Consider the following 23,913-nt stretch of genomic DNA (forward strand, 5'->3'; position numbering starts at 1 on the left):
CCTGTCTGCAGAACAGAGCTGCAGAGATGACTACCACTGATAAGAATGCATCTGTGACCACCTAGGGGTGCCCATTCTGTCCCAGACACTGCACTAGCACTTGATGCACACATGATCTCATTTTCTTCACAACTACCATATAAGGTAGGTACTTTCCTCCCTTATATTTCAGAAAACTGAGACTGGAAGAGGTGAAGTGACTTGTCTGGGACCACAGATTCCTAAGTGGCAGGATGAAATTCCAACCGAGTTCTGCTTGACTCCAAAGTCTGTGTTCTTTCTACTTCCCCACCCTGCTGCTCAGGATCTAAAAGGGTCCTCTGCCCATATTCACCTGGGAGTACCTGCTCATCTTCTGAGGTTCAGCTCATCTGTAATACCATTCCTGAACCCCCACTTCTTCCTCACTGGTAGAAATGGCCTCTTCCTTCATTGTGTCTCCACTAGAGCTTACAAAGTTTATACTTTTAGTATCTGTAGCACCAATTAAACTTTTCTGTTTAATTGTCTGTCTTTTGGATGAAACCTTGAAATCCTCAAGAGGAGGGACTGATTACCAGTCTCTGTTGCTTTGAACTGGGCTGATGTAGAATAAGTACTCCAGAAAGTTCTGCTGAATTAGCCTCTATGGCTGGAGTATACATAGGAAATGCTCACTGCCAGCAATCTTAGAGTGATGGTTCTCAAACACAGCTACACATCAGAATGGCCTGGAGAGCTTTAAAAATAGCCTTACCCACAACGATTGGAGGGTGTGGGCATCTATACCTTTGAGATCTCTCCAAGTGACTTGGAGGCACAGCCAGATTTGGGAACCATGGCCTTTGAGCAGTTCTTTTTAAACTTTAATGTGCCACCTGGAGCCTTTGCTAAAATGCACATTTCAATTCCGTAGTTCTGGGGTGCGGAACTTGAGAGTCCACATTTCTAACAATTCCCAGAGCATGCCAATGTTGCTTGTCTGTATTTTGAGCAGCAAGGCCTCAGAATACTCTACAAATCATAAATGTCTCAGAGCATGAGACGGAAGACGGCCTTCAGCGGAGGCCTTAGGCCTGGTTGTGTGGACACGGAGCATTTCCTGGAAACGGACCATGTCTGATTCAATTCTGATGCCCAGTATCCTGAGCAGGGCTGGACACAGAGTAAGATCACAGCTTCATTTTCAGTTTGCTGTAGAAGTCTCTGAGAACCCACATTCTTTTCTAGTTCCTCAAACATAACCTTAGTTTCTCTGGAAGTGATGTAAAATCAAGAGGCCTTCAGGGTACCATTCCTGAAGTTAATGGGCTGAAGCCAAGCTTCATTCTGCCCTCATTCTGGATGGTGTTTGGAATTTCCCAGTAGGAGCTGGGAGTCTAGGAGTCTGTAGGGACATACAGGCTCACTTGCTTCTGAGTGAGAATTCTCTTTGTCTCTAAGTAAGGTCTGCCACATGCAAAGGAGCGTCCTTCAATGACAGCAGCTGGCAGCCCTGGCAGAACTTGATTCCCCGGTTCTCAGAACCAGTGGGAAGAGGTTGAGTGTTGGAGCCACACAGTCAAGGGTTCAAATACCAGTTCCACCATCCACTTGGCTAAGTGACCCTGGTCACATCACTTCCATTGCCTCAGTTTTCTTAAGCTGAGAAATGGGGATAGTCACACCTATTTCAAAGGATTATTTTGAGGACAAAATTGCATGAAGACTATAAACCTCTGAGCAGAGTGCCTGTTCCACTAAGAAATAAAATACCCAATAAATGGCAGCTTTCAAGCAAAGCTGGTTCCTTTAGAAACTTCTAGAAGACTTGGTGCATAGTGGAAACACTAAGTATGTCAGACTTTATTTTGTCCTGCTCAACCTATTTCCTGGGACAGTTAAGGGCTCTGAGTTAATATAGTATGTGTAGCTGGGTTTGATGGACACTTGAGTTCAAATGTACTTCTGAAGAAAAGGCTTCAAACATCTTCCGTGACCCTAGGGAAGAGCTCTGGGAAGAGGCAAAGATGCTTGTTTCCTGAAGTTGTCCATAGAGTTGTCCATAGATGCCCCATGGATTATGGGTTTCTGTACTGAGCATGCCTGGCACAGCACGCTGGCTCTGAGGCTGGAAAAGCAAAAGGCAGACACGAGTCTGCTCCGGGGAAGCACACACACAGGCTAAAGTCGCCAGTCATGGGGCCAGACATATTACTGGGAGTGGCTGAGACAGTTAATGGAGGAAGAGACACAACTTTATAATTTTTAAAATCCATCTCCAACATTTACTGATGGGGACACTGAAGCCCAGATAGAGGAAGAGATTTGCCAATATCTAGGTAGCAGTTAACATCAGAGCTGAACCCAGGCTCTCTGTCTTCTGGTTCTCTTTAGAAAACTGCAAGGCAGAAAGTGATTCATTTTTTCTTTTCTACTTTGGTTCATCTTAGAAAGTTTTTAGTACCCAAGAAAACAATGAATTGATGAAGGGTTTAAAGTCATACCATGAATATATAAAAAGATCACTGAACATCAGAAACAAAATGTTCGCAAACCACGAACTCTTTGTTTATAGATGAGACTGGAAACCAGAAATGCCAGGTAACCAGCCCACAGCCACACGGCGAATGTGAAGCATGGGCGGACAGCACCTGGCCTCCTGACTCTTCCTGGCTATGTCCCCCTGGGTCATGGCTGTGTCCCATGCAGCCGCCACCACTAACTGAATGTTTCAACATTAAATGCTAGGCTTTAATCCAAGACCTTCACGTGAAATGTACTTCCATGTTTTCTGTACAACTGAAGTTGAAGGCATGGACCATTACATAGTTCAGTATCATCCATACAAATCTCATTGGAAATCTCAGATTTCAGTGTCAGGAAAAAAATTTTCTCTTCTGAGAAATGGGCATGTTTTCAATTTCTGATACCACAAAGTATGAAAATAATTATGTTTTCTTATTTACACTTGCTGCCAGGAAGCTCAGAGCTTAATCTAATAAATAATCACATATATGTTTCCTCCTTTTTTCTTTTGTTACCAATTTCTATTTGATTTACTTTAATACATGTGCCTTTGGGTGTAAGAGGATTTAATTCCTTTTTGGGAAAGATGGAGACATCATCATTATCATATAATAATAATTGTTATAATAAATTATAATACTGTTAACTCTATGGGATGTTATCATTATTATTACTACTACTACTATTTCTGGAGCTCCTCCCTGTGCCTAAAAGTACTGAATAGTTTACAAATATCTTCTGTGATCATTATAACAACACTCCAAGGGAGATTTTATTAACCTTATGTTAGAAACTAAAGCTTAGAGAGATGAAAGAATTTTTTCAAGGCCACATAATTGGGGAGCTTCAGTTTTCTCGTCTGTCTACTGGATGTAATCATGGATATCTACTTCACAGAGTGGTTTGGGGATAGAATGCTACAATCCATGTAAAGCACATAACCCTCTATCTGCTACATAGTAAATGTTCTGTACATGTGAATTATTAAATAATTATATTTACTACTTATATAATAAATATTATCTTAAAATAACACATACAATTATTACATGAATAATGTAGCTACTTCTATCGAAAGAGATAGAATCATTACTTGATTCTGGGTCTCTCTGACTCTTTCCACCACCCCTAAGATCTTCTTTCATCCCAACTTAGCACCACCCCCAAACCACTTTGATCTGAGCCATAGGTGGATAACTGAGAGCCACTTCTGTGGCCATGCAAGCCACAGCTCTATCTGCCCATGGTTACTTTTCACGTCACCACAATGTGTGTGAGGTCAGGGGACTCCGAGATGACTGCTATCCAGGAGTCAGGTGAATACCATAGTGACAGGTGATGCTGACAGGCAGACACTTCTCTTGGTGTGCCTGACTAGACCCATTTCTGTTTACTGCATGTCACTGTGAGTCTGCATGACAAACCCACTCTGGGACAAAGTTCTTATTTGGGGATTGATCTCTGCAGTTGGTTCCCGGATTCTGCTTTCTCCTTGATGGCAAGCTTTTTGGGCTTGGGTGGGGTTGCCTGGCATCCCCAAGCTGAGGCACCTTGAATGCCCACAGAAGTGTAAATGTGAAATCTGTCTTCTTCCAGATTGTTCGCCTGATCAAGATGTTCTCAGGACTTCCTATCATGACCATCAAAGTCGCTCAATGCAGTTAGGATGACATCCTCATTTATTCTAAGGATAAGCAGGCTGTAGCATTCAAATTACTATTCCAAGGTTCAAATTCTTTCCCATATTACTTTCAGACTATCAAAGTAACTGCCTCACTTTGTAACAGATCCAAGGAGTTCAGGCTACTGCCACCCATTCGTGCCATTATTAATGACTTCCTCCCATTGCAACTGATTACCCCAATCAGTTCCAATCACACAGGATTCTTTTGCCATACAGCCATCTGAAATTGACACGTGCAGCTTACCATACAGCATGCAACAAGGCAGGGGTGAGGCAGGAAAGTCTCCACTGGTTGGCTTACCTATGTCTGAAATCTTTATTTCTGACAGAAGACAGGAGAGCAGGGAATAGAAGAAAGAATGAGGTGTTAGCAGCAGGGTTAGAAGCATTATTAGCAGCCTGAAAACTTGACAGCAATGGTACTATACAATACTATAATAAATAAAGACTTAGCAGCTGTGACACTGATGTATTTTATATTGGATATTACTTGTCAGTAAGTTCACTTACAAGCAGCTACATATCAGAAGAGGCATGGTTTCACCTGCACCACTACTGCTGACTTTGGGGGAAGAGGACTAGGTTGACACATTCTGCTGCTTTAACAAGGGCTAATACAGAGATTGGAATAGTGGATTCTCTCCTCTGTACAGACACATACCCAGAGATACACATGCGTACTGCTCTGTGTCTGCACATGCACACTTCCCTACAAAGAGTTACCCAAACTTGGGTCACTTCCCGGGAGCCTCCTCATAATAGAATACAGAATTGGAGATAGACTATAATTAGAAGGGAGGGTATGACACAGAAACAGGCCTAGGAAAAAAAGGCTGGGAGAAAAAATATATCAAAATGATAATATACTTCTAAATTTATTTTTTTCAAATTTCACTTATATCTCCCTTCCTTACCCACTGTCATGATCTCCCCAACAGCTGTGGGAGGGAGGCAGGGAAAATGGGGTCTCTTATTGGAAAGAGGTGAAAACGGAGGTCCAGCGAGGTTCAGTGATTTGTCCAAAGTTGTACAGCTTCTCTGCCGAGGCGAGCTGATTTCCTCGTCCATGGCGCTTTCTGTTGTGGTCTGTACATGCAGCCGACTGACACAAATATGCTCAAAGGATCCCTCTTCCTTGACAGATGTCTGTGCCAGTCAGACTCATAATAGACAAAAGAAGGGCAGAGAATATTCCACTGGTGGTCCTCTTCTCATTCAGCCGATATCTGATTTCCTATGAGCCTACCGTGTATGTGCTTGTCTGGCCCTGTGCGTGGGGCCGATACTAACCCTTCTCTTTAGGGCTTATGGCTGTTGGCCCTGCCTTCCTTTCACACGTGCATTGCAGAGCGAGATGCTTGCAGCAGGATCCTACCTCCAGGGAGGATCTTAACAAGGCATTAAGTCGAAGTGGCTCTCATTGGGCCAGGTGACAAGGCTTTGGCGAGGCAGAGGTGTGTAATGATCTCTGGATTTGGGTCCACCATTCTAGAAGCTGGACCTCGGGCAGGTTCTTTAAATTCCCTAAGCCTCCATCTTTTCATTTACCAAAGGGGGATAATAATAAACACCTTAGAGAATTGTTATGCTTGGCAAATAGTAGGAACCCAGCAAAAGTGAGTTTTCTTTTCCCCTGCCCACTATGGAGGAAGTCTTTCCAGCTCTAGGGCCTGTCCTGCTCACATGCACCCTGGCCCAGAAGACAGGCAGATTCCATTCCCTAAAAGAGTTGGGAGGGAGCTTGGCGCAATTCCTCTTGAAAGGGAGTGTGAGGCTCCCTTATCTCTAAAGCACAGCTCTTCCATGACCCCTGAGCCCACCCTATGACAGTGCCCTGGTTCTAAAATGATCTAGGTTAGGGAGCCATAGAGAAAAATCCAACATATCAGGTCCTTCTCTGAGCTATAAGCGTGGCTGTTCTCCATCACTCAGGGTCAGGATGGGGAAAGAGGCTGACTCAGCTGCTTCTGCAGCACTTGAGGAGCAGAGAGGTCAGTTTTCTCGATATCGGTCAGTTGAAGGGAACTGCCCTTGGGCTCAAGGGATCCTCCTGCCTGAACCTGCTGAGTAGCTAGGACTACAGGCAGGTGCCACCACACCCAGCTAATTTTTAAAATTATTTTTTGCAGATGGGGGTCTCATCAGGTTGCACAAGTTGATCTCAAATTGCTGGCCTCAAGCGATCCTTCTGCTTTGGTCTTCCAAAGTGTTAGGATTACAGGTATGAGCAATGGCACCCAGCCCCTTGTTTTTATAAAAAAGGTTCATGTGACTCATTCTAATCAGGTTAGTTCTAGAAAACAGAAAGAAGATTCAATGGCTTCCAAGGGGTCTAATTTTTGGCTGCTAGCAGCCTTCTATGTCACAGATGTACTCTGGATGCCGGGGACATCTCCCTGTCCTGGGTGGCTTGTCTTCACTGCAGTGCACTGGGGAAGCAGCACCTGCTTGAGCTGGGAGGTGCAAAGTCTCAGAGTCTGACAGGCAAGGCTCTGTCCTGTCCTACTTCCCTGGGCTCAGTAGGTAATGTGGCAGGGCCCAAAGGATGGCAAAGGCATATTATTAGGAACTATGAAGAAAGCATCACCTTACATACCTCAACTCTAGGATGTTGGTGACATTTCCAGAGGGGAAGATCCTTCTAATGTAGTTGAAATCACCCACATAGAGGCTCCCGTCGGAGCCACAGGTGAGGGCCACTGGGGCCAGGAGCTTGTTGCCGTCAGCAAGGCCGTTGCAGCTGGGGCAGGAGATGCTTCTCCGGCGCCCATTGCCCATGATGCTCCCGATGACAGGCGGCTGCTGAGACACAAACTGGTTCTCCCCATTCCCTTTGTGCAGGATGCCTGGGACAAGGAAAGAACAGAATTGCTTATGGAGCAGGAAATGGGTATCTTTTCCTGTGGTTGACCACAGAGTCACCCCGATTTGGCAAGGCATGCAAGATCTCCATCAACCATTTCCAGGATCATAGCCCAAGGCTTTGCCTCGGCCCCCTAATGGAACCCAGATTGTCCTAAACAAGTCATACAGATTTAATTCACTCCATAGCTCTGTAAGATAGGCACTGTTATTATCCCTCCTGTAACAGGGGACTGTCCAGGTAGCTTAACCGACCTTACCCAAAGTCACACAGACGATAAGTGGAAGAGCTCCAGAGTCTGGGTGCTTAGCCATTCACCTACACTGCCTCTCAGGTAGGTTGTCCATATCTCATGTACCCAGTCCACAGCTCTATGGCAGCATGAATTATTTATCATACTTACTTGTTTTTCTCTTTCAATCGATACCATTTCAAGCATGGAGTCTATGTCTTTTTCCTTTCTGTATCCCCAGTGCTTAGCGCAGAGCTTGACACAGAGTAGATACCAATGAATGTTTATAGAAATGAATGAGTGAAACTCACAGTCTCTTCTCATCAAAGGAGAGTCAAGAAGCATGGGTTTTTACCCAGCTTTGTTATTAATGGGCTGATCCCAGCTCCTGTATAGATCTCTTTACTGCTTTAACTGCCCTTGGGCCTGTTTCCCCACCAGCAAAATGAGGGGATTGACCTCAATGACGCAAAAGCTTCTTCCCATATCCATCCTGTTTCTTTTTAGCCTGGATCCTCTTTTTCCTCATGCACACTTCACAGCCTCCAAACTGCATCCTCTGCCTGCTGCCTCACCTCTTCCATACTGAAGCCCAAGTGAGCTGTGCTCTTACAGATCATCAGGATCTTCTCCAAACTGTTACCTATTAGCTTTGTCAAAGCTGTCCTTTGTTCAACAGATATCTTTAATTTTTATGTACTCTAATCAATCATTTTTCTACCTTAAAGTTTGTGCTTTGTTAGGTTTTAGGAAATCCTTTCCTGAGATTTTTACAAGTACTCCACTAATTAATTAATTAATTTCTTTTCTTTTTCTTTCTTTCCTTTCTTTCTTTCTTGCCGGCCCTCCCTCCCTCCCTTCCTTTCTTCCTCCTCTCCTTTCCTTTCCTTTCCTCTCTCTTCTTTTTTCTTTTCTTTCTTCTTTTTAATTGAGACAGGGTCTCACTCTGTTGCCCAAGCTAGAGTACAGTGGCATGTTCTTGGCTTACTGTAGCCTTGAACTCCTGGGCTCAAGTGATCCTCCCACCTCAGCCTCCTGAGTAGCTGGGACCACAAGCATGTGCTACCACACCCAGCTAATTAAAAAAAAAATTATTTTAGTAGAGATGGGGTCTCACTATGTTGCCCAGGCTAGTCTCAAACTCTTGGCCTCAAGCGATCCTCTCACCTTAGCTTCCCAAAGTGCTGGGATTATAGGCATGAGCCACAGTGCCTGGCCTTTTAAATATTTTCTTCCATGAATTTTAAAATGTTATCTTTCACATTTAGATGTTTAAGAAAATATCTCAATTTATTTTGTATACAGTGTGAAGTGAGGACTTAATTTGTCTCTGCATATTGAGCCAATTTTCCCAATACTAAGTTCTAAAACACCCATCCATTCTGCACTGATATATGACGCTATCTCTGTCATATTCCAAGTTCTTATATATACATGGTATGTGGCAGAAACTTCTCTTTCCTATCCAACCTTTCCTTCTTTTGCAGTTACAGAATCCCTGCTATTTAGCTGGGCACATGACTGCCTGGAACAGACCACGATCCCTGGCTCCAAGGCAGCTATATCCACGAATAAGTTCTTGCAATGGCATGTAAGTAGAAGTGATATGGGCAGCTTCTGGGAGGTGTCCTTACAATGCAAGGGACTTGCTCTTCATCCTTGACCTCCTTCCTGCTGGCCGGAAAGTGGATGTGAAGGCTGGATCTGAAGTGGTCCCCTTGGATCATGACTTTGGAGATGAAAACCCCAGTGGAGCACAGAGAGAGAGGAGACTGGGTCTCAGACCCTGTAGCCCTGGATTATCTACCACCAGACTCGCAGAGTGAGAAGTGAGGTGAGTGAGAAGCAAACTTTATTTCCAATTCTGTTATTTTGGCTTTTTTGAAACTTGGGGCCAAAGCCTAGTTTAATTACTCTTCCCAGGTCAGTTTCTGAATGTGTTCTATTCCATGGAATCAATTTATCTGTTCCTGTGCCAGCACCACACAGTTTTAGATAATATGGTTTTTCTAGGATAGCTTAATATCTGGTGAGTCCCTCTTCTTTGTTCTTAAAGGCTGCATTAGCTATTTACAAGTCTCTATTCTATCATAAATTTTAGAATTAGTTTGTCAATTCCCCCTGAAAACATGCTGTGGCTTTGATGGACATCCACTGCCTTTTTAGATCAGGCAGGTGATATCTGACATCATTACCATATTTAGCTGTCCCATCCCAGCTCATGGTCAGACTGAGTTATCTACAATACAGATCTGATGGTGCCACTCATGTGCTTTAGTCCCTGCAAAGGCTTGACATTTGCCTTGGATGAAGTTGAAAGTCCTAATCTTCTTACCCTGGGCTCCAGCTGCTCACATCCAAGCTTTGTCTTTCGCTGTTTCCTTCATGTCATCCTCTGCTTAAATCACAATGAACCTTCTCTCCGGTAACTTTCTTTTAGGCTTCAGCGCTTTGGCACATACTGTGCCCTCTGCCTAGAATGTTCTCCCTACTTGATACACAGGGCTAATCCTACAGACCCTCTGAGACTCAGTTCAGGAGTTCTTGCCAAAGAGACACATAGATGAACCAAGACGCTGGGTGAGGTGCTCTTCTTCTAGCCTTCATAGTGCCCTGTGCCTCCCTCTGTGATGTCAGGGTGCATATGGCACAACACTGAAACTGCCTGGTGAGTATTTGTGTCTCACAGGCATCAGGCCTTGAGGCCGTTCATTTCTACATCCCCAGTGCCTAGCACAGTGACAGGCTCAGAGGAGGTATCCAAGCAGTATCTGTTGACTGAGCTCTCTGATCACATAGGAGCCTATGGGATTCAAAGTGTGAATTTTTTGTTTGGCAGGGCACGAGGGATATGAGACAAGGTTCTGCCCCAGCCTGATTCAAGTGATTCTATTAATCCACTTACCACTTTGAATGTTGAGGGCATGATGTTTGTCTAGGCTCCATCCTCCAAGCTTGGATGCATCAATTTCATAGCCCTGCAGCACTGCTGTTCTTTTTTCCCACAGGATTAGATCTGGGCAGGATTCATATTCATAACCCACGGAAACTGTAGGTGACAGAAGAGGCAAAATGCGTAAGTGAGCAAAGCCCACTCTTTGGCCTTTAGACCTGTAGGCAAGGAACCTGGCTTATCTTTTGTAGAAGAGGAAAAAAGGATCATATTTCTAAGTGGCAACAAGAACTATGTGAAATACTAACACAAGGTTGCTGAGCCTTAATAATTTTTTCTTTTTTTTTTTGGAAGAGCAATTTTACATTTGGGGAAAAGTTAAAATAAATGTACCAATTACTTTAAAAGGATCTAAGTGAATCCCTTCCAAGGAAATAATCTTTAGTACGTGATAGGGTTTGTTTCTGTGTTCCCAACCCAAATCTCATATTTAATTGTAATCCCAGGGTTGGAGGTGGGGCCTGGTGGGAGGTGACTGGATCATGGGGTGGATTCTCATGAATGGCTTGGCATCATCCTCTTGGTGCTGTTCTCATGATGGTAAGTGAGTTCTCCTGAGATCTGGATGTTTAAAAGGATGTAGCACCTCCTCCCACCACCCCAGGTCCTGCTCCTGCCATGTAAGACGGCTGCTCCTGCTTTGCCTTCTGCCATGAGTCAAAGCTCCCTGAGGCCTCCCCAGAAGCAGATGCTGCCAGGCTTCCTGTACAGCCTGCAGAACCATGAGCCAATTAAACCTCTTTTCTTATAAATTACCCAGTCTCAGGTATTTGTAACAATATGAGAAGAGATTAATATAGTATGGAAAATACTTTGTTCACAAAAGTCTTCACCACAACATTATTTATAATATTGGAAACTTAGATGTAATCTAAAGGTTCAAGAGGGGTGAGACGGTGAGCAAACCCAAGTGCATCCACCCTAGGAATACTATGACGCCACTGGAAATCACAGCGAAGAAGAACGTGGTGACCTGGGAAATGCTTATGGAGAAATGCTCAGTTGAAAAGACTGGTTATATACGGTAATTTGCATTAAAAGAAATCACAGGCCGGGCGTGGTGGCTCACGCCTGTAATCCCAGCACTTTGGGAGGCTGAGGTGGGTGGATCACGAGGTCAGGAGATCAAGACTATCCTGGCTAACACGGTGAAACCTCATCTCCACCAAAAATACAAAAATTAGCAGGGTGTGGTGGTGGGCGCCTGTAGTCCCAGCTAGTTGGGAGGCTGAGGCAGGAGAATCGCTTGAACCCAGGAGGCGGAGGTTGCAGTGAGCCGAGACTGCGCCACTGCATTCCAGCCTGACGACAGAGCGAGACTCCGTCTCAAAAAAAAAAAAAATCTACGTATGAAAAAACTAGTTGTATTTGTTTACAGAATCACATATGACTTTTTTCTATTTTTGTCCATTTTTCAAATTTTTATTAATGACTATGGTGTTTTTTAAATTAGGAAAAATGTTTAAAGTCATTTATAATGAATATATAGAAAAGGAACTTAGTTGGATTACTTTTAAAAAGCTGGAAGTTACTTTGAGGTTTCAAAGCTTGGAAATCCCCTGGATTTATTTTTGTTTCGTAAATCCAGGACCCCTTAGAAGGTCACTGGGATGAAGACTAAACATGACAGCCTCCCTGACCCTGGGTGTGTAAAAAGTCCTGTAACTGGACTATGGAAAGGAACCAGCAGAGACAGGAATGCTATTTCTTCCAAGCGTCTTTCTGGGCAGGCACTATTTTCCAGTGGACAATATTCTACTACATGTTCAAGACAGGAATTAACAACCGAGCAGCTCCTTAAAGTTTCTTGTAGATGCTGTAAAAGACTGCCGGCTATTTATGGCAACAGGGGAATGGGCTGGAAGACGTCCCTATGACCCCTTCCATCATGGCCTTGAGTTCCTTAAGCAGCCACTATGTGATCTTAGGAAAGTGACTCCAACCCAGTCACTTCCCTTTTTAACTGACTGGTGGGCACTAGCAGTGCTCATTTTATCTCAAGAGGTTATAAGGCCTCATTTTAAAAAAGATGACAGAAGTGGCTTGATCTACAGAAGGGATCATGAACAGTGAGAGATGGCACCTTTGCTCCCACTGTTCCCTTGTTGGGTAGGATGGGATGCGAACCCATAGGAAAGATCTGGAATAAATCCAGCTCTGTTCTTTCCTAGCTGTGCATCTCACTGGGAAGTCATCTCACTTCTCTGGGCCTCAGCTTCTTCATGCAGAATTTGGGGGTGACAATTTTTGATTCACAGATTATAAGGATTAACAGAGATACTAATGTACAGGGGCGCACAATGCCCACAGCAGGTGCTCAAGCAACATTCTTTTATTTCCTTCCCACCTCCCTCCTCCTCTTCTTCCCCCTCTCTTCCTCCCTCCCTTCCTTGCTTCTCCTCCCTCCCTCCCTTCCCTCTTCCCCCCTCCTTCTCTCCCTCTCTTCCTCTTCCTCCTTCCCTTCCTTCCTCCCCCACTTCCTTCCTTTCTAAAAACATTACTTCTCTGCTTCCTCATTCTGCCTTTGCTGAATCTCTGCGTTTGCTGAACCTAAGGGAATGAAATTGGAGTGGGGTTCAAGACTAGAAGGGATTTGCTGGACGATTACTCTCCAGTGCTTGGTGGATCAGCTCTGCAGGGTTAGGCCTGCTAAGACTCCAGCCCTGAGCCCTTCCTGGGACCTCCTCTATTCTGGAAGCAGAAATGCATACAGCCAGCCCCTGGAAGCCCAAGGGCCAAGAGAGGCTAGGATCCCAGGTGAGGCTACAGCCAACTTCTGTTTCATCTTACAAAGAGAGAGCAATAACAACAACAACAAAAAGATGACCTCTCTGACTGGGTAAAGAGGCCAAAAAGCATTTTTGATGGAGGAAGAATCTTAGTTACTGCACCTCAAAAAAAAAAAAATGAAAGAAACCATTTTTTAGCTCTCTTATTTTAATGGGTAAGTTCCCACAGGATGGCTGTGGGGTGGCCAGGCAATGTCCACCTGGCCCTGCCTTTGTGGCACATGACCTCTTTTAGCCCCTCACAAGCCAGCACGGCACTTTTCAGGGCCCTTTGGTTCTGTAGCCTCATTGTAATGGTCGGGTTTTCCACATTCAGGTCTTTCAATTCACATTCTTTTAGGTCCTAGCCAGTCAGGGACAGGTCTTAAAGGTCAATTAAGCCTTAGGTATTTTTGATCTGAGAAGAGGAAGGAAGGAAGAAGGAACTAGGGAGGTAGAAAGAGTCCTCCCTGCAAATGCTATTCTCTCTCTGAGTCCTGCAGCCGGGAGGCTTACCAAAGGCTTCTGAAAGCCCAAACACCTTCTGGTTGTAGACGTCTGCCTTGTCCCAAATGAAATAATAGGACAGGTCTGGCGCTGCAGCGAACCACTTCCTGAAAAGGCGGCCCTCCACCGCTACCATGAGATGCACCTTCATGAGGTTGAAGGGGATGGTCGGGTGGGTGAGGCTGATCCTCAGGACAGATTTGTAGCCAGGCGTCCGGCTGCTCAGGTAGCTCAGCCTCATCTTGCAGCCAGAGATAGAGATTTCCTCCTGCAAAGCCTAGAAAGCAGAGGCAGATCACAGCAAGGGACGGTCGTCGACTCACCCGGTGGAGGGAAGATGGCGTGGCCCCATGGACTCTGGGTGTTCAGGAGGTAGAGGGAAAGGCAGAAGGAGAGAGGAGGGGAAAAAAAGAGGAGACAGTGGAAAGAAGAGGGGAAGCAGAGGGTGAAGAGAAGCAGGAGGAGGAGGAGGAAGGGAAAAGCATAAATGAGATGGGAGAAAGATTGGGGAGGAGTAAAACACGTCAGAGGACCTGGTTTCTGGGGCCAGTTTTCATGTGGTGACCCTGCAGGAGTCACCTCACCTCGCCAAGCCTCAGCCTCCTGCTCTGTACAACAGGGATGACAGCACTCATTTCACTGCAGTTTTGAGAGGAACACATAGGATATGCATATAAAATACTTAGATCACATTGCCACTGGTTCATGAGCTGTGTTATCCTAGAAAGCTCATGGAACCTCTGAATCTCAGTCTCCTCACTGGCTTTGTGTGAGGACTGAGAAAGGTCACATAGGTAAAGTGCCTAGCACAGAAACGTTGTCAAGTGGCATGCAGTGCTGCTGCTGCTGGTGGTGGTGCTGGCAGCAGGGATGCCATGAAGAGAGACTGCTGCAGCCAGCTGCCTAAGCAGGAAGGACGGTTTCTCTCTCAAAACTTTCCTCAAATGAGATCTGTTCCAAATGACTTTCTTTTTCAGGAAATTAAACAGACTACGAGATGTTGACCAAACAAATAATTATGCAGAGTTGAGACCACAGCCTGGCAGGACCTGTGGTTCACAGGCCCAGCTCATCCACAGAGAGAGGCTGGACTGGCTGCATGGAGCTTCTGGCCACTCTGGGCCCCAGCTCCAGTGCCATATGGACAGAGTGGGGAAGGCTGTGACCTGGGGAACGCTCAGGTCACTTAGCTACTGGGTGCAATGAGCCTAGTTCTAAGTTGGAAAGTTTAAATGAATGCCATCATGCCCAGGCAGACAGCAAAAGCAGATAACTTTATCAGCTTGATGCTCTGGGCTCTGTTTCAAGAAAGGAACATTAAATCAATTGAGGCTAATGTATCTATTCAAGGGACAATGGCTATTCTACCCTATGTTTATAGTGGATCTGGGCCTTCTTCATCCTGTCCATTTCATAGCCAAGTGTGAACGCTTACCCTCACCCATTCTCCTGAACACAGGGAATTTTAGGGATTGGGTTTAAACTAAGGTAATCTTCCTAAACTACAGCTTATAAGTTCGAGGCAAAGCAGGACTTATACCCTGGTGAGCCCCTGGCATGACTGAAGTGCCATCCTGATGGTCTCAAAAATATTTACCTTCTTTAACATACCCTTTAAAATTCATATCTCCCAGGACTTGCAAAGGCTAACCTATGAGAGGACTGGGAAAGTCCAAGAGTTTGTTTATGTGTATTTCATGAATCTGATAATAAGCAAGATTTTTGCCCTAACTGAATGTGCAGGCATCCAGCTCAGGGAGCACTGTAAAGAGGGTGTGACCTTTAACCCCATTTGTTCCAGAGTCCCTGCTCCTGGGAAAAATGTCTAGCTGGAGCTGAGCCAGGGTTGAGTAACAAATTACTTCTTTCCAGCAAGCTCTGTCTCCACTGACAACCATTTCATAAGAAAGGTCAGCCTGGTAGTTGAGACGGGAGACAGGCGCTGAATCTCTGAAAAGGAGGTTTCAACCTGTGAGTGCAATGAGAATTTCAAAATGATCGTATGTCCTTCTTGTTGGCTGGCATTGGAAGCCACTCAACAGGGTACACACGGAAAGGTGTTTGCTCAGCCAGGCATGAAATATACATACAAAAATATATAAACTCCCTGCTCCACCAGCGCCCGCAATCCATTAATAGGCACATTGCCTGAGTTCTCATTAGGCAAGTGAGACAACCGGGACTTCTCCTGGGCTTCTGCACTGACATCTGTCCTCTTCCTCAGGCCTTCACTGCTACCATTAGAAACTGGGCTGGGGACAGCGAAGGAAATTCAACTCGCAGAGCTTTGTTAGGTGAAAATATCTATCTTGATTTCCATCAGATTAAAATGCATCTTTCCCAATTACTTTCTTTTAATGATAGTTGAGTAAAGCAGTTGTATATATAGATTTGAGCCAAGGCAATCCTTAATTGGCATGAAGGCAGTGCGTATTAAATAATCTTAATAATAATAGCTAAAATTTATTGAGTACTTATTAGGTGACAGACATTGTGCTAAGCACCTCATATACATTTTTCTCATTTACTCTTTATTATAATGCTCACTCTTTGGGATCCTTTGGCACATTCCTCTTGGTAGAACCATTTATTTTAAATAGTTTTAACAGAAATAATGAGAGAGGGACACAGGAGGCTGGGGAAAAGGAAAGTAGGCAGAAGTGAACTAACCAGGAGAGTGGAAAGACAGAGAGAATTTAGTATAAAACAGAGTGTGCCAGGCAGTTCCAGGTGCTCACGTGTTTTCCATGTGTAAGAGGGGTGCCCCTCATGCCCTTACACCGTGCCTGCTGTGGGGTTTGGTGGCTGGATTTTGCATAATAGGCTGATGGGACCTGACCCAAGCCCTACAGAGGTGTCTTCTCTCTTTCCACTGTCTCTGAGATCCTCCTCCACCCCCAAAATGAAATAAAAGCATGGTGGAATGCAGTTAGGAAAGCTGGGTACCTGAATTTCCGGCACAATGGGGCCTTTCTCTGCACAGGAGCTAGCGAAGGACGTCAGTGGGGATGGAGAGACGACGGGGTTGGGGCGGGCAAAATTGCTCAGGTCACAGCTGGGAATCTCATTCTCCTCATGTCTCATGATGATGGTTTCCATGACAAAGAAGCGATCCCATGGCAGCCAGAGGGTGTGCTCCTGTGTGATGAAAGGTGCCCGCTCAAACCGCAGGATGATGGAGATGCCGCCATTTGTCACCAAGTCAAAGCTGTTTGGGAGGGGAAGGTTGAGAAGGGGTGGGGAGCAGGAAGAGCAGGAACCAGGATGAGAGAGAGAGACCAAGAAAGGAGAGAAAATTACACCAAAGGGTCTGAGCATTTCTTGAGGGAGGCTCTAATGCCTAAAGATTTGACTGCAGCTCCAAACAATGGCAGTGATTTTAGAAAGCAGTTTTTTTTTCCCCATAAAATGATTCACACAGAGAATTTGCTGAAATGAACCACTGCTGTGGAGAGCCATTTTCCAGGATACACAAGAGCTGACAGTGGCGCTGCTGGTACTTAGGGCCTTTCAACTGTGTCAGAGCTGGAGCCCAGCAAAAAGTCAGTGAATAAAGCAGGGCAAGCCTTGATCTGGGTGTTAGGAACCCCAAGCCTGGTCTTGGCTCTGTCTTCAACTATTATGTGATCTTGGGTAAGTCACTTAGCCTCTTGGATCCTCATTTTTTTCATATGTAAAATGCAAAGGCCCAAATGGATTATTCTTAAGTCTCTAAGATTCTATGACTCCACAGCAATTTTAGCTGTAATTGTGATAGATTACTCAACAAAGGCCTTTGCAATTACAAAATAGCTAAGCAGTTTAAAGATGGCTCAGTTAGAGTCACAGTATCTTACAAGTGAAAGGGGAACTAGAAGACTGAGTGCCAGCCTCCTAGTTGAGATGAGATCACTGTGACAGCGTCTGGAGAGCGGGCAGCCCAGCCTCTGTTCATCAGCCTCTGAGGATGCTGGGGAGGTCTGAGGAGAAACCTGCCTTCCTAGTCCTCGTTCTGTCTTCAATGTGACACCAAACGGGTTTGCTCTATGATGGTCTCCAGGCCTTCCCTGATCCCAGATGACCCCCTGCTAAGCCCCTCTTGTTTCAGGCTTGTGGGGATTGTATAGGCAGAGTCTTCCTTGCCTCACCCCAGAATATCTTGTGCCCAAACAGGACCCAGCCAGAAACATACTGGCAGCTCTGTTTGGTGCTGGCATCTTAACTCCAATCACCTGCAGACAAATCTAGCAAGGCACTTTCCCATCCAAGCCTTGGCATGCACTTTTACTTTTTGAACATCGAAGAAAACTGAGTTCCTCCCTATTTGTACACCCAACGTTTCTGACACTGCCCAGCCCCACAGAGAACCTGATTTGAGGGTTCTGCAGCCACATGTTTAGAAGCCAGATGGACTTAGATTATAGATAATGGGAAAAGAGGGCCACATGTGAACCAAGGTACATCACTAATCCGGCAGGCTGGGTCTGCTGAACTAAGAAGAGGGCATAGCATGGCTGCTACTTAAAGCCCTATCATGCAATAAGACATAAGACTAGGCCAGGCACGGTGGCTCACGTCTGTAATCCCGGCACTTTGGGAGGCTGAGGAGGGCGGATCACCTGAGATCAGGAGTTCGAGACCAACCTGGTCAACATGCTAAAACCCCATCCCTACTAAAAATACAAAAACTGGCTGGGAGTGATGGCGGGCGCCTGTAATCCCAGCTGCTTGGGAGGCTGAGGCAGGAGAATGGCTTGAACCTGGGAGGCAGAAGTTGCAGTGAGTTGAGATTGCACCACTGCACTCCAGCCTGGGTGACAGAGTGAAACCTGTCTCAAAAAAATAAGAAATAAAAAATAAAAAGATGTAAGACTAGAATTTTGTGTCCTTTTTCTTCTTAAAACAGAAAGTTTAAATCAAGTAATAGGTGAACCACTGGAGAGGAACTTAATGGTCATCTGACCTAGCCCCCCTCCCATTTGATGCATCAGTTCCTTCTATAGAACTACCATCAAGGGCCCATTCAGTTCCTACTTATGCAATTCCGGAGATGAGGAGATTGCTATATCCACAGGAGGACTGTTCTGTTTTAGGTTAGTTCTGACTGTTAGAACTTTTTTTTTTTTTTTTTTTTTTTTTTAACTTGAGTGTGGGTCCCTCTCTTTCCAGCTTCTTGTTCACTGGGCCTGATGTCTATCTCCTGGGGTGACTTCAAATTAGTCCATTCCTTCTGTCACACCCTGGCTGTAGTAGGCATTTTCAAGGCCTGTCTTAATTGGCTTTTTTGGATGGCGAACTCCTAACTATCAAACTGGACAGCTCAAACTTCACCTCCCCCACACAGTCTTACCCAGTCGGAATTCCAGCTTCCTCCCTGGGTTCCACCACCCCACACGCATGGCATTGCACTGTCATTGCTTGTTGAGCTCTCTGGCCCAGGGACATCGAGTCCACTGTCTTTTCAGAAACTAGTCCAGTGCTTAATGGTTAAAAGTTGATGGAATAAATGCATGAGTGACAGCATCAGCTGCTCCTGAACTGACATCTACTAAACACCCTACGTCCCTTCTTACTTTGGCTGTTACTGCAGTTAAATCTAAGGTTCATCTGTGCAGTTGGTGTGAGAGACCTCAATGCAGGATATGATCTTGACTCTGATAAATCCACCCTGTGGGAATGGGCCCATTGCTGCAGCTTGCTCTTCTCTCCTCCAGAGACTGCAAGGATTCCACATGGAACCATCCTGTCCTAGTGTCAAGTTCCGCTCTTGGTAGATGGCAACCCCAGATTCGGGGCTCCAAGCTCCAAAGCCTGACTCTTCCGCCCTTTGAAGGAGCTATCACCCATTTGCCTGTTCCTCATTCACTTAGGTGAAGTTGAGTACCACCATCATTCAATGATAGAGAAACACCTGGGGTGGGGTTTATTTTGAATCAAGAATTCAGGTTTTGGCTCTTCAGGAGAATACCCATGGTTTTGGGGAAATACTCAAAGAACAATTTTTCTATCACAGAACCGAAGAGCATCTGTGCCTTGATAGAACATTTTTAACTGTCAAACAGAATTTTAGCCAGACTTATAAGCTCCCTTTATGAGAGGTTGTATGTGAGGAGGGAGGAAAGACAAACATGAAAAGACATATTCCCAAGGCAGTGAGCAAGCAGGGGGGCAGCTGGCCTTGCCAAGAGCAAGTAATGAGCTGGGGCTAGGCCCGCTCCTCTGGAGGGGAAACCCCTGCTTTGGACATGAATGTGAATGTGACCCCAAAGGGAAGGCCTGGTTATCATATGAAGCCCAAACAGCACAGGGCCATTCTGAACACTACTACTTGATCCATGGGTGAATTATATCACCTTTCCACGCCTCAGTTTTCTCGTTTATAAAATGAAGCTGATGATCATAATCATTTGGCAGGGTTATTAATTATACAGATGGAATAATAGATGGGAAAAGCACAGGGCCTCACACATTCCCTTGTCTTGGCCCCCACCCCTCCCCTCCCCTCCTCTCCTCTCCTTTCTTTTCTTCCTTTCCCCCTTTCTCCCTTTCCTGTCCCCTTTTCTCCCTTTCTGTCTTTTCTCTTTTCTCTTTCTTTCTCTCTCTCTCTCTTTGTTTTTTTGAGATAGGGTTTCACTCTGTCACCCAGGCTGGAGTGCAGGTGTACAGTGGGGCAATCGTGGCTCACTGAAGCCTTGATCTCCCTGGGCTCAAGCAATCCTCCCACCTCTGCCTCCTAGGTTGCTGGGACTAGAGGTGCATGCCACCACATCCAGCTAATTTTTGTATGTTTTTTTAATAGAGACATGGTTTTGCCATGTTGCCTAGGCTGGTCTTGAACACCCAGGCTGGTCTTGAACTCCTGTGCTCAAGTGATCCTTACGCCCTGGCCTCCCAAAGTGCTGGGATTACAGATGTGAGCCACTGCACCTGGCCCCCAATTTTCAATTCAATGAGCCTAATCTACATCTCTTGCCTGCTATTCTTTTAGTTTTTCTTCATGGCCTCTATTTTCCATTTGTTAAATGATCTCTTTGGCTAATTTCTCTGCTACTGTTTTCTGTTTGTAAGTTCCTGTTAAGGTGTGAAGTCTGGGATTTCAGCAAGTGTGTGTGTGTGTGTGTGTGCGTGCGTGCGCATGTGTGTGGGGGCGAGGGAGCTGGATGAGTGCAAGTATCATGGTGCCTTCCTGGAAAGCGAAGAATACATGTCCCTGGACTTTCAGTCCACTTGTGCACACTGTTATTTCCAGACTATATCTCTTAGTCTTATGGTTTTTCCTAAGGTACGAGAGGTAAGGAAGAAGGTGAGTTAAGGAAGGGTGGGAGGGCAGTGATACCTGTTCACATATAACAAACAGAGATTTTTGGGGTGGAGCCAAGATGGCCGAATAGGAACAGCTCCGGTCTCCAGCTCCCAGCCCCAGCGACACAGAAGACGGGTGATTTCTGCATTTCTGCTTGAGGTACTGGTTTCATCTCACTAGGGAGTGCCTAACAGTGGGTGCAGGACAGTCGGTGAAGCGCACTGTGCGTGAGCTGAAGCAGGGCGAGGCATTGCCTCACTCGGGAAGCGCAAGGGGTCAGGGAGTTCCCTTTCCTAGTCAAAGAAAGGGGAGACAGACGGCACCTGGAATATCGGGTCAGTCCCGTCCTAATACTGCGCTTTTCCAACGGGCCTGGAGAACGGCACACTAGGAGATTGTGTCCCGCACCTGGCTCGGAGGGTCCTATGCCCACGGAGTCTCGCTGATTGCTGGCACAGCAGTCTGAGATCAAGCTGCAAGGCGGCAGCGAGGCTGGGGGAGGGGCGCCCGCCATTGCCCAGGCTTGCTTAGGTAAACAAAGCAGCCAGGAAGCTCGAACTGGGTGGAGCCCACCACAGCTCAAGGAGGCCTGCCTGCCTCTGTAGGCTCCACCTCTGGGGGCAGGGCACAGACAAACAAAAACTCAGCAAGAACCTCCACAGACTTAAATGTCCCTGTCTGACTGACAGCTTTGAAGAGAGTAGTGGTTCTCCCAGCACGCAGCTGGGGATCTGAGAACAGACAGACTGCCTCCTAAAGTGGGTCCCTCACCCCTGAGCAGCCTAACTGGGAGGCACCCCCCCAGTAGGGACAGACTGACACCTCATTCAGCCGGGTACTCCTCTGACACAAAACTTTCAGAGGAACTATCAGACAGCTGAATTTGTGGTCTCACGAAAATCTGCTGTTCTGCAGCCACTGCTGCTGACACCCAGCCAAACAGGGTCTGGAGTGGACCTCTAGTAAACTCCAACAGACCTGCAGCTGAGGGTCCTGTCCGGTAGAAGGAAAACTAAGAAACAGAAAGGACATCCACACCAAAAACCCATCTGTACATCACCATCATCAAAGACAAAAAGTAGATAAAACCACAAAGATGGGGAAAAAACAGAGTAAAAAAACTGGAAACTCTAAAAAACAGAGCACCTCTCCTCCTCCAAAGGAATGCAGTTCCTCACCAGCAACGGAACAAAGCTGGATGGAGGATGACTTTGACGAGTTGAGAGAAGAAGGCTTCAGACGATCAAACTACTCTGAGCTACGAGAGGAAATTCAAAACAATAGCAAAGAAGTTAAAAACTTTGAAAAAAAATTAGAAGAATGGATAACTAGAATAACCAATGGAGAGAAGGGCTTAAAGGAGCTGATGGAGCTGAAAGCCAAGTTTCGAGAACTACGCGAAGATTGCAGAAGCCTCAGTAGCAGATGCGATCAACTGGAAGAAAGGGTATCGCTGATGGAAGATGAAATGAATGAAATGAAGAGAGAAGGGAAGTTTAGAGAAAAAAGAATAAAAAGAAATGAACAAAGCCTCCAAGAAATTTGGGACTATGTGAAAAGACCAAACCTACGTCTGATTGGTGTACCTGAAAATGATGGGGAGAATGGAACCAAGTTGGAAAACACTCTGCAAGATATTATCCAGGAGAACTTCCCCAATCTAGCAAGGCAGGCCAGCATTCAGATTCAGGAAATACAGAGAACGCCACAAAGATACTCCTCGAGAAGAGCAACTCCAAGACACATAATTGTCAGATTCACCAAAGTTGAAATGAAGGAAAAAATGTTAAGGGCAGCCAGAGAGAAAGGTCGGGTTACCCACAAAGGGAAGCCCATCAGACTAACAGCTGATCTCTCAGCAGAAACTCTACAAGCCAGAAGAGAGTGGGGGCCGATATTCAACATTCTTAAAGAAAAGAATTTTCAACCCAGAATTTCCTATCCTGCCAAACTAAGCTTCATAAGTGAAGGAGAAATAAAATACTTTACAGACAAGCAAACGCTGAGTGATTTTGTCGCCACCAGGCCTGCCCTAAAAGAGCTCCTGAAGGAAGCACTAAACATGGAAAGGAACAACCGGTACCAGCCACCGCAAAAACACGCCAGATTGTAAAGACCATCGAGGCTAGGAAGAAACTATAGCAACTAACGAGCAAAATAACCAACTAACATCATAATGACAGGATCAGATTCACACATAACAATATTAACGTTAAATGTAAATGGGCTAAATGCTCCAATCAAAAGACACAGACTGGCAAACTGGATAAGGAGTCAGGACCCATCAGTGTGCTGTATTCAGGAAACCCATCTCACGTGCAGAGACACACATAGACTCAAAATAAAGGGATGGAGGAAGATCTATCAAGCAAATGGAAAACAAAAAAAGGCAGGGGTTGCAATCCTAGTCTCTGATAAAATAGACTTTAAACCAACAAAGATCAAAAGAGACAAAGAAGGCCATTACATAATGGTAAAGGGATCAATTCAACAGGAAGAGCTAACTATCCTAAATATATATGCACCCAACACAGGAGCACCCAGATTCATAAAGCAAGTCCTCAGTGACCTACAAAGGGATTTAAACTCCCACACAATAATAATGGGAGATTTTAACACCCCACTGTCAACATTAGACAGATCAACGAGACAGAAAGTTAACAAGGATATCCAGGAATTGAACTCAGCTCTACATAAAGTGGACCTAATAGACATCTACAGAACTCTCCACCCCAAGTCAACAGAATATACATTTTTTTCAGCACCACACCACACCTATTCCAAAATTGACCACATAGTTGGAAGTAAAGCTCTCCTCAGCAAATGTAAAAGAACAGAAATTATAACAAACTGTCTCTCAGACCACAGTGCAATCAAACTAGAACTCAGGATTAACAAACTCACTCAAAACCGCTCAACTACATGGAAACTGAACAACCTGCTCCTGAATGACTATTGGGTACATAATGAAATGAGGGCAGAAATAAAGATGTTCTTTGAAACCAACGAGAACAAAGACACAACATACCAGAATCTCTGGGACACGTTCAAAGCAGTGTGTAGAGGGAAATTTATAGCACTAAATGCCCACAAGAGAAAGCAGGAAAGATCCAAAATTGACACCCTAACATCACAAT

At 45.3% G+C, this 23,913-nt stretch overlaps 1 protein-coding gene across 1 annotated transcript in view; it reads right to left on the minus strand.

Annotated features, from left to right (window-relative positions):
- TENM4 (teneurin transmembrane protein 4) overlaps positions 1 to 23,913 on the minus strand; it is a 3,069,169-nt gene that overhangs the window by 54,194 nt on the left and 2,991,062 nt on the right. Inside the window, exons 27-31 of the mRNA XM_063641401.1 lie at positions 16,441 to 16,702; positions 13,504 to 13,771; positions 10,172 to 10,315; positions 6,768 to 7,017; positions 4,473 to 4,493 (exon numbers count right to left, since the gene is read on the minus strand). Of these exons, the coding sequence (XP_063497471.1) occupies positions 4,473 to 4,493; positions 6,768 to 7,017; positions 10,172 to 10,315; positions 13,504 to 13,771; positions 16,441 to 16,702 (945 nt within the window). The remainder of the gene's footprint in view (positions 1 to 4,472; positions 4,494 to 6,767; positions 7,018 to 10,171; positions 10,316 to 13,503; positions 13,772 to 16,440; positions 16,703 to 23,913) is intronic.

This window comes from Symphalangus syndactylus, chromosome 6 (genome assembly GCF_028878055.3).
Source record: "Symphalangus syndactylus isolate Jambi chromosome 6, NHGRI_mSymSyn1-v2.1_pri, whole genome shotgun sequence".
Lineage (NCBI taxonomy): Eukaryota > Metazoa > Chordata > Mammalia > Primates > Hylobatidae > Symphalangus > Symphalangus syndactylus.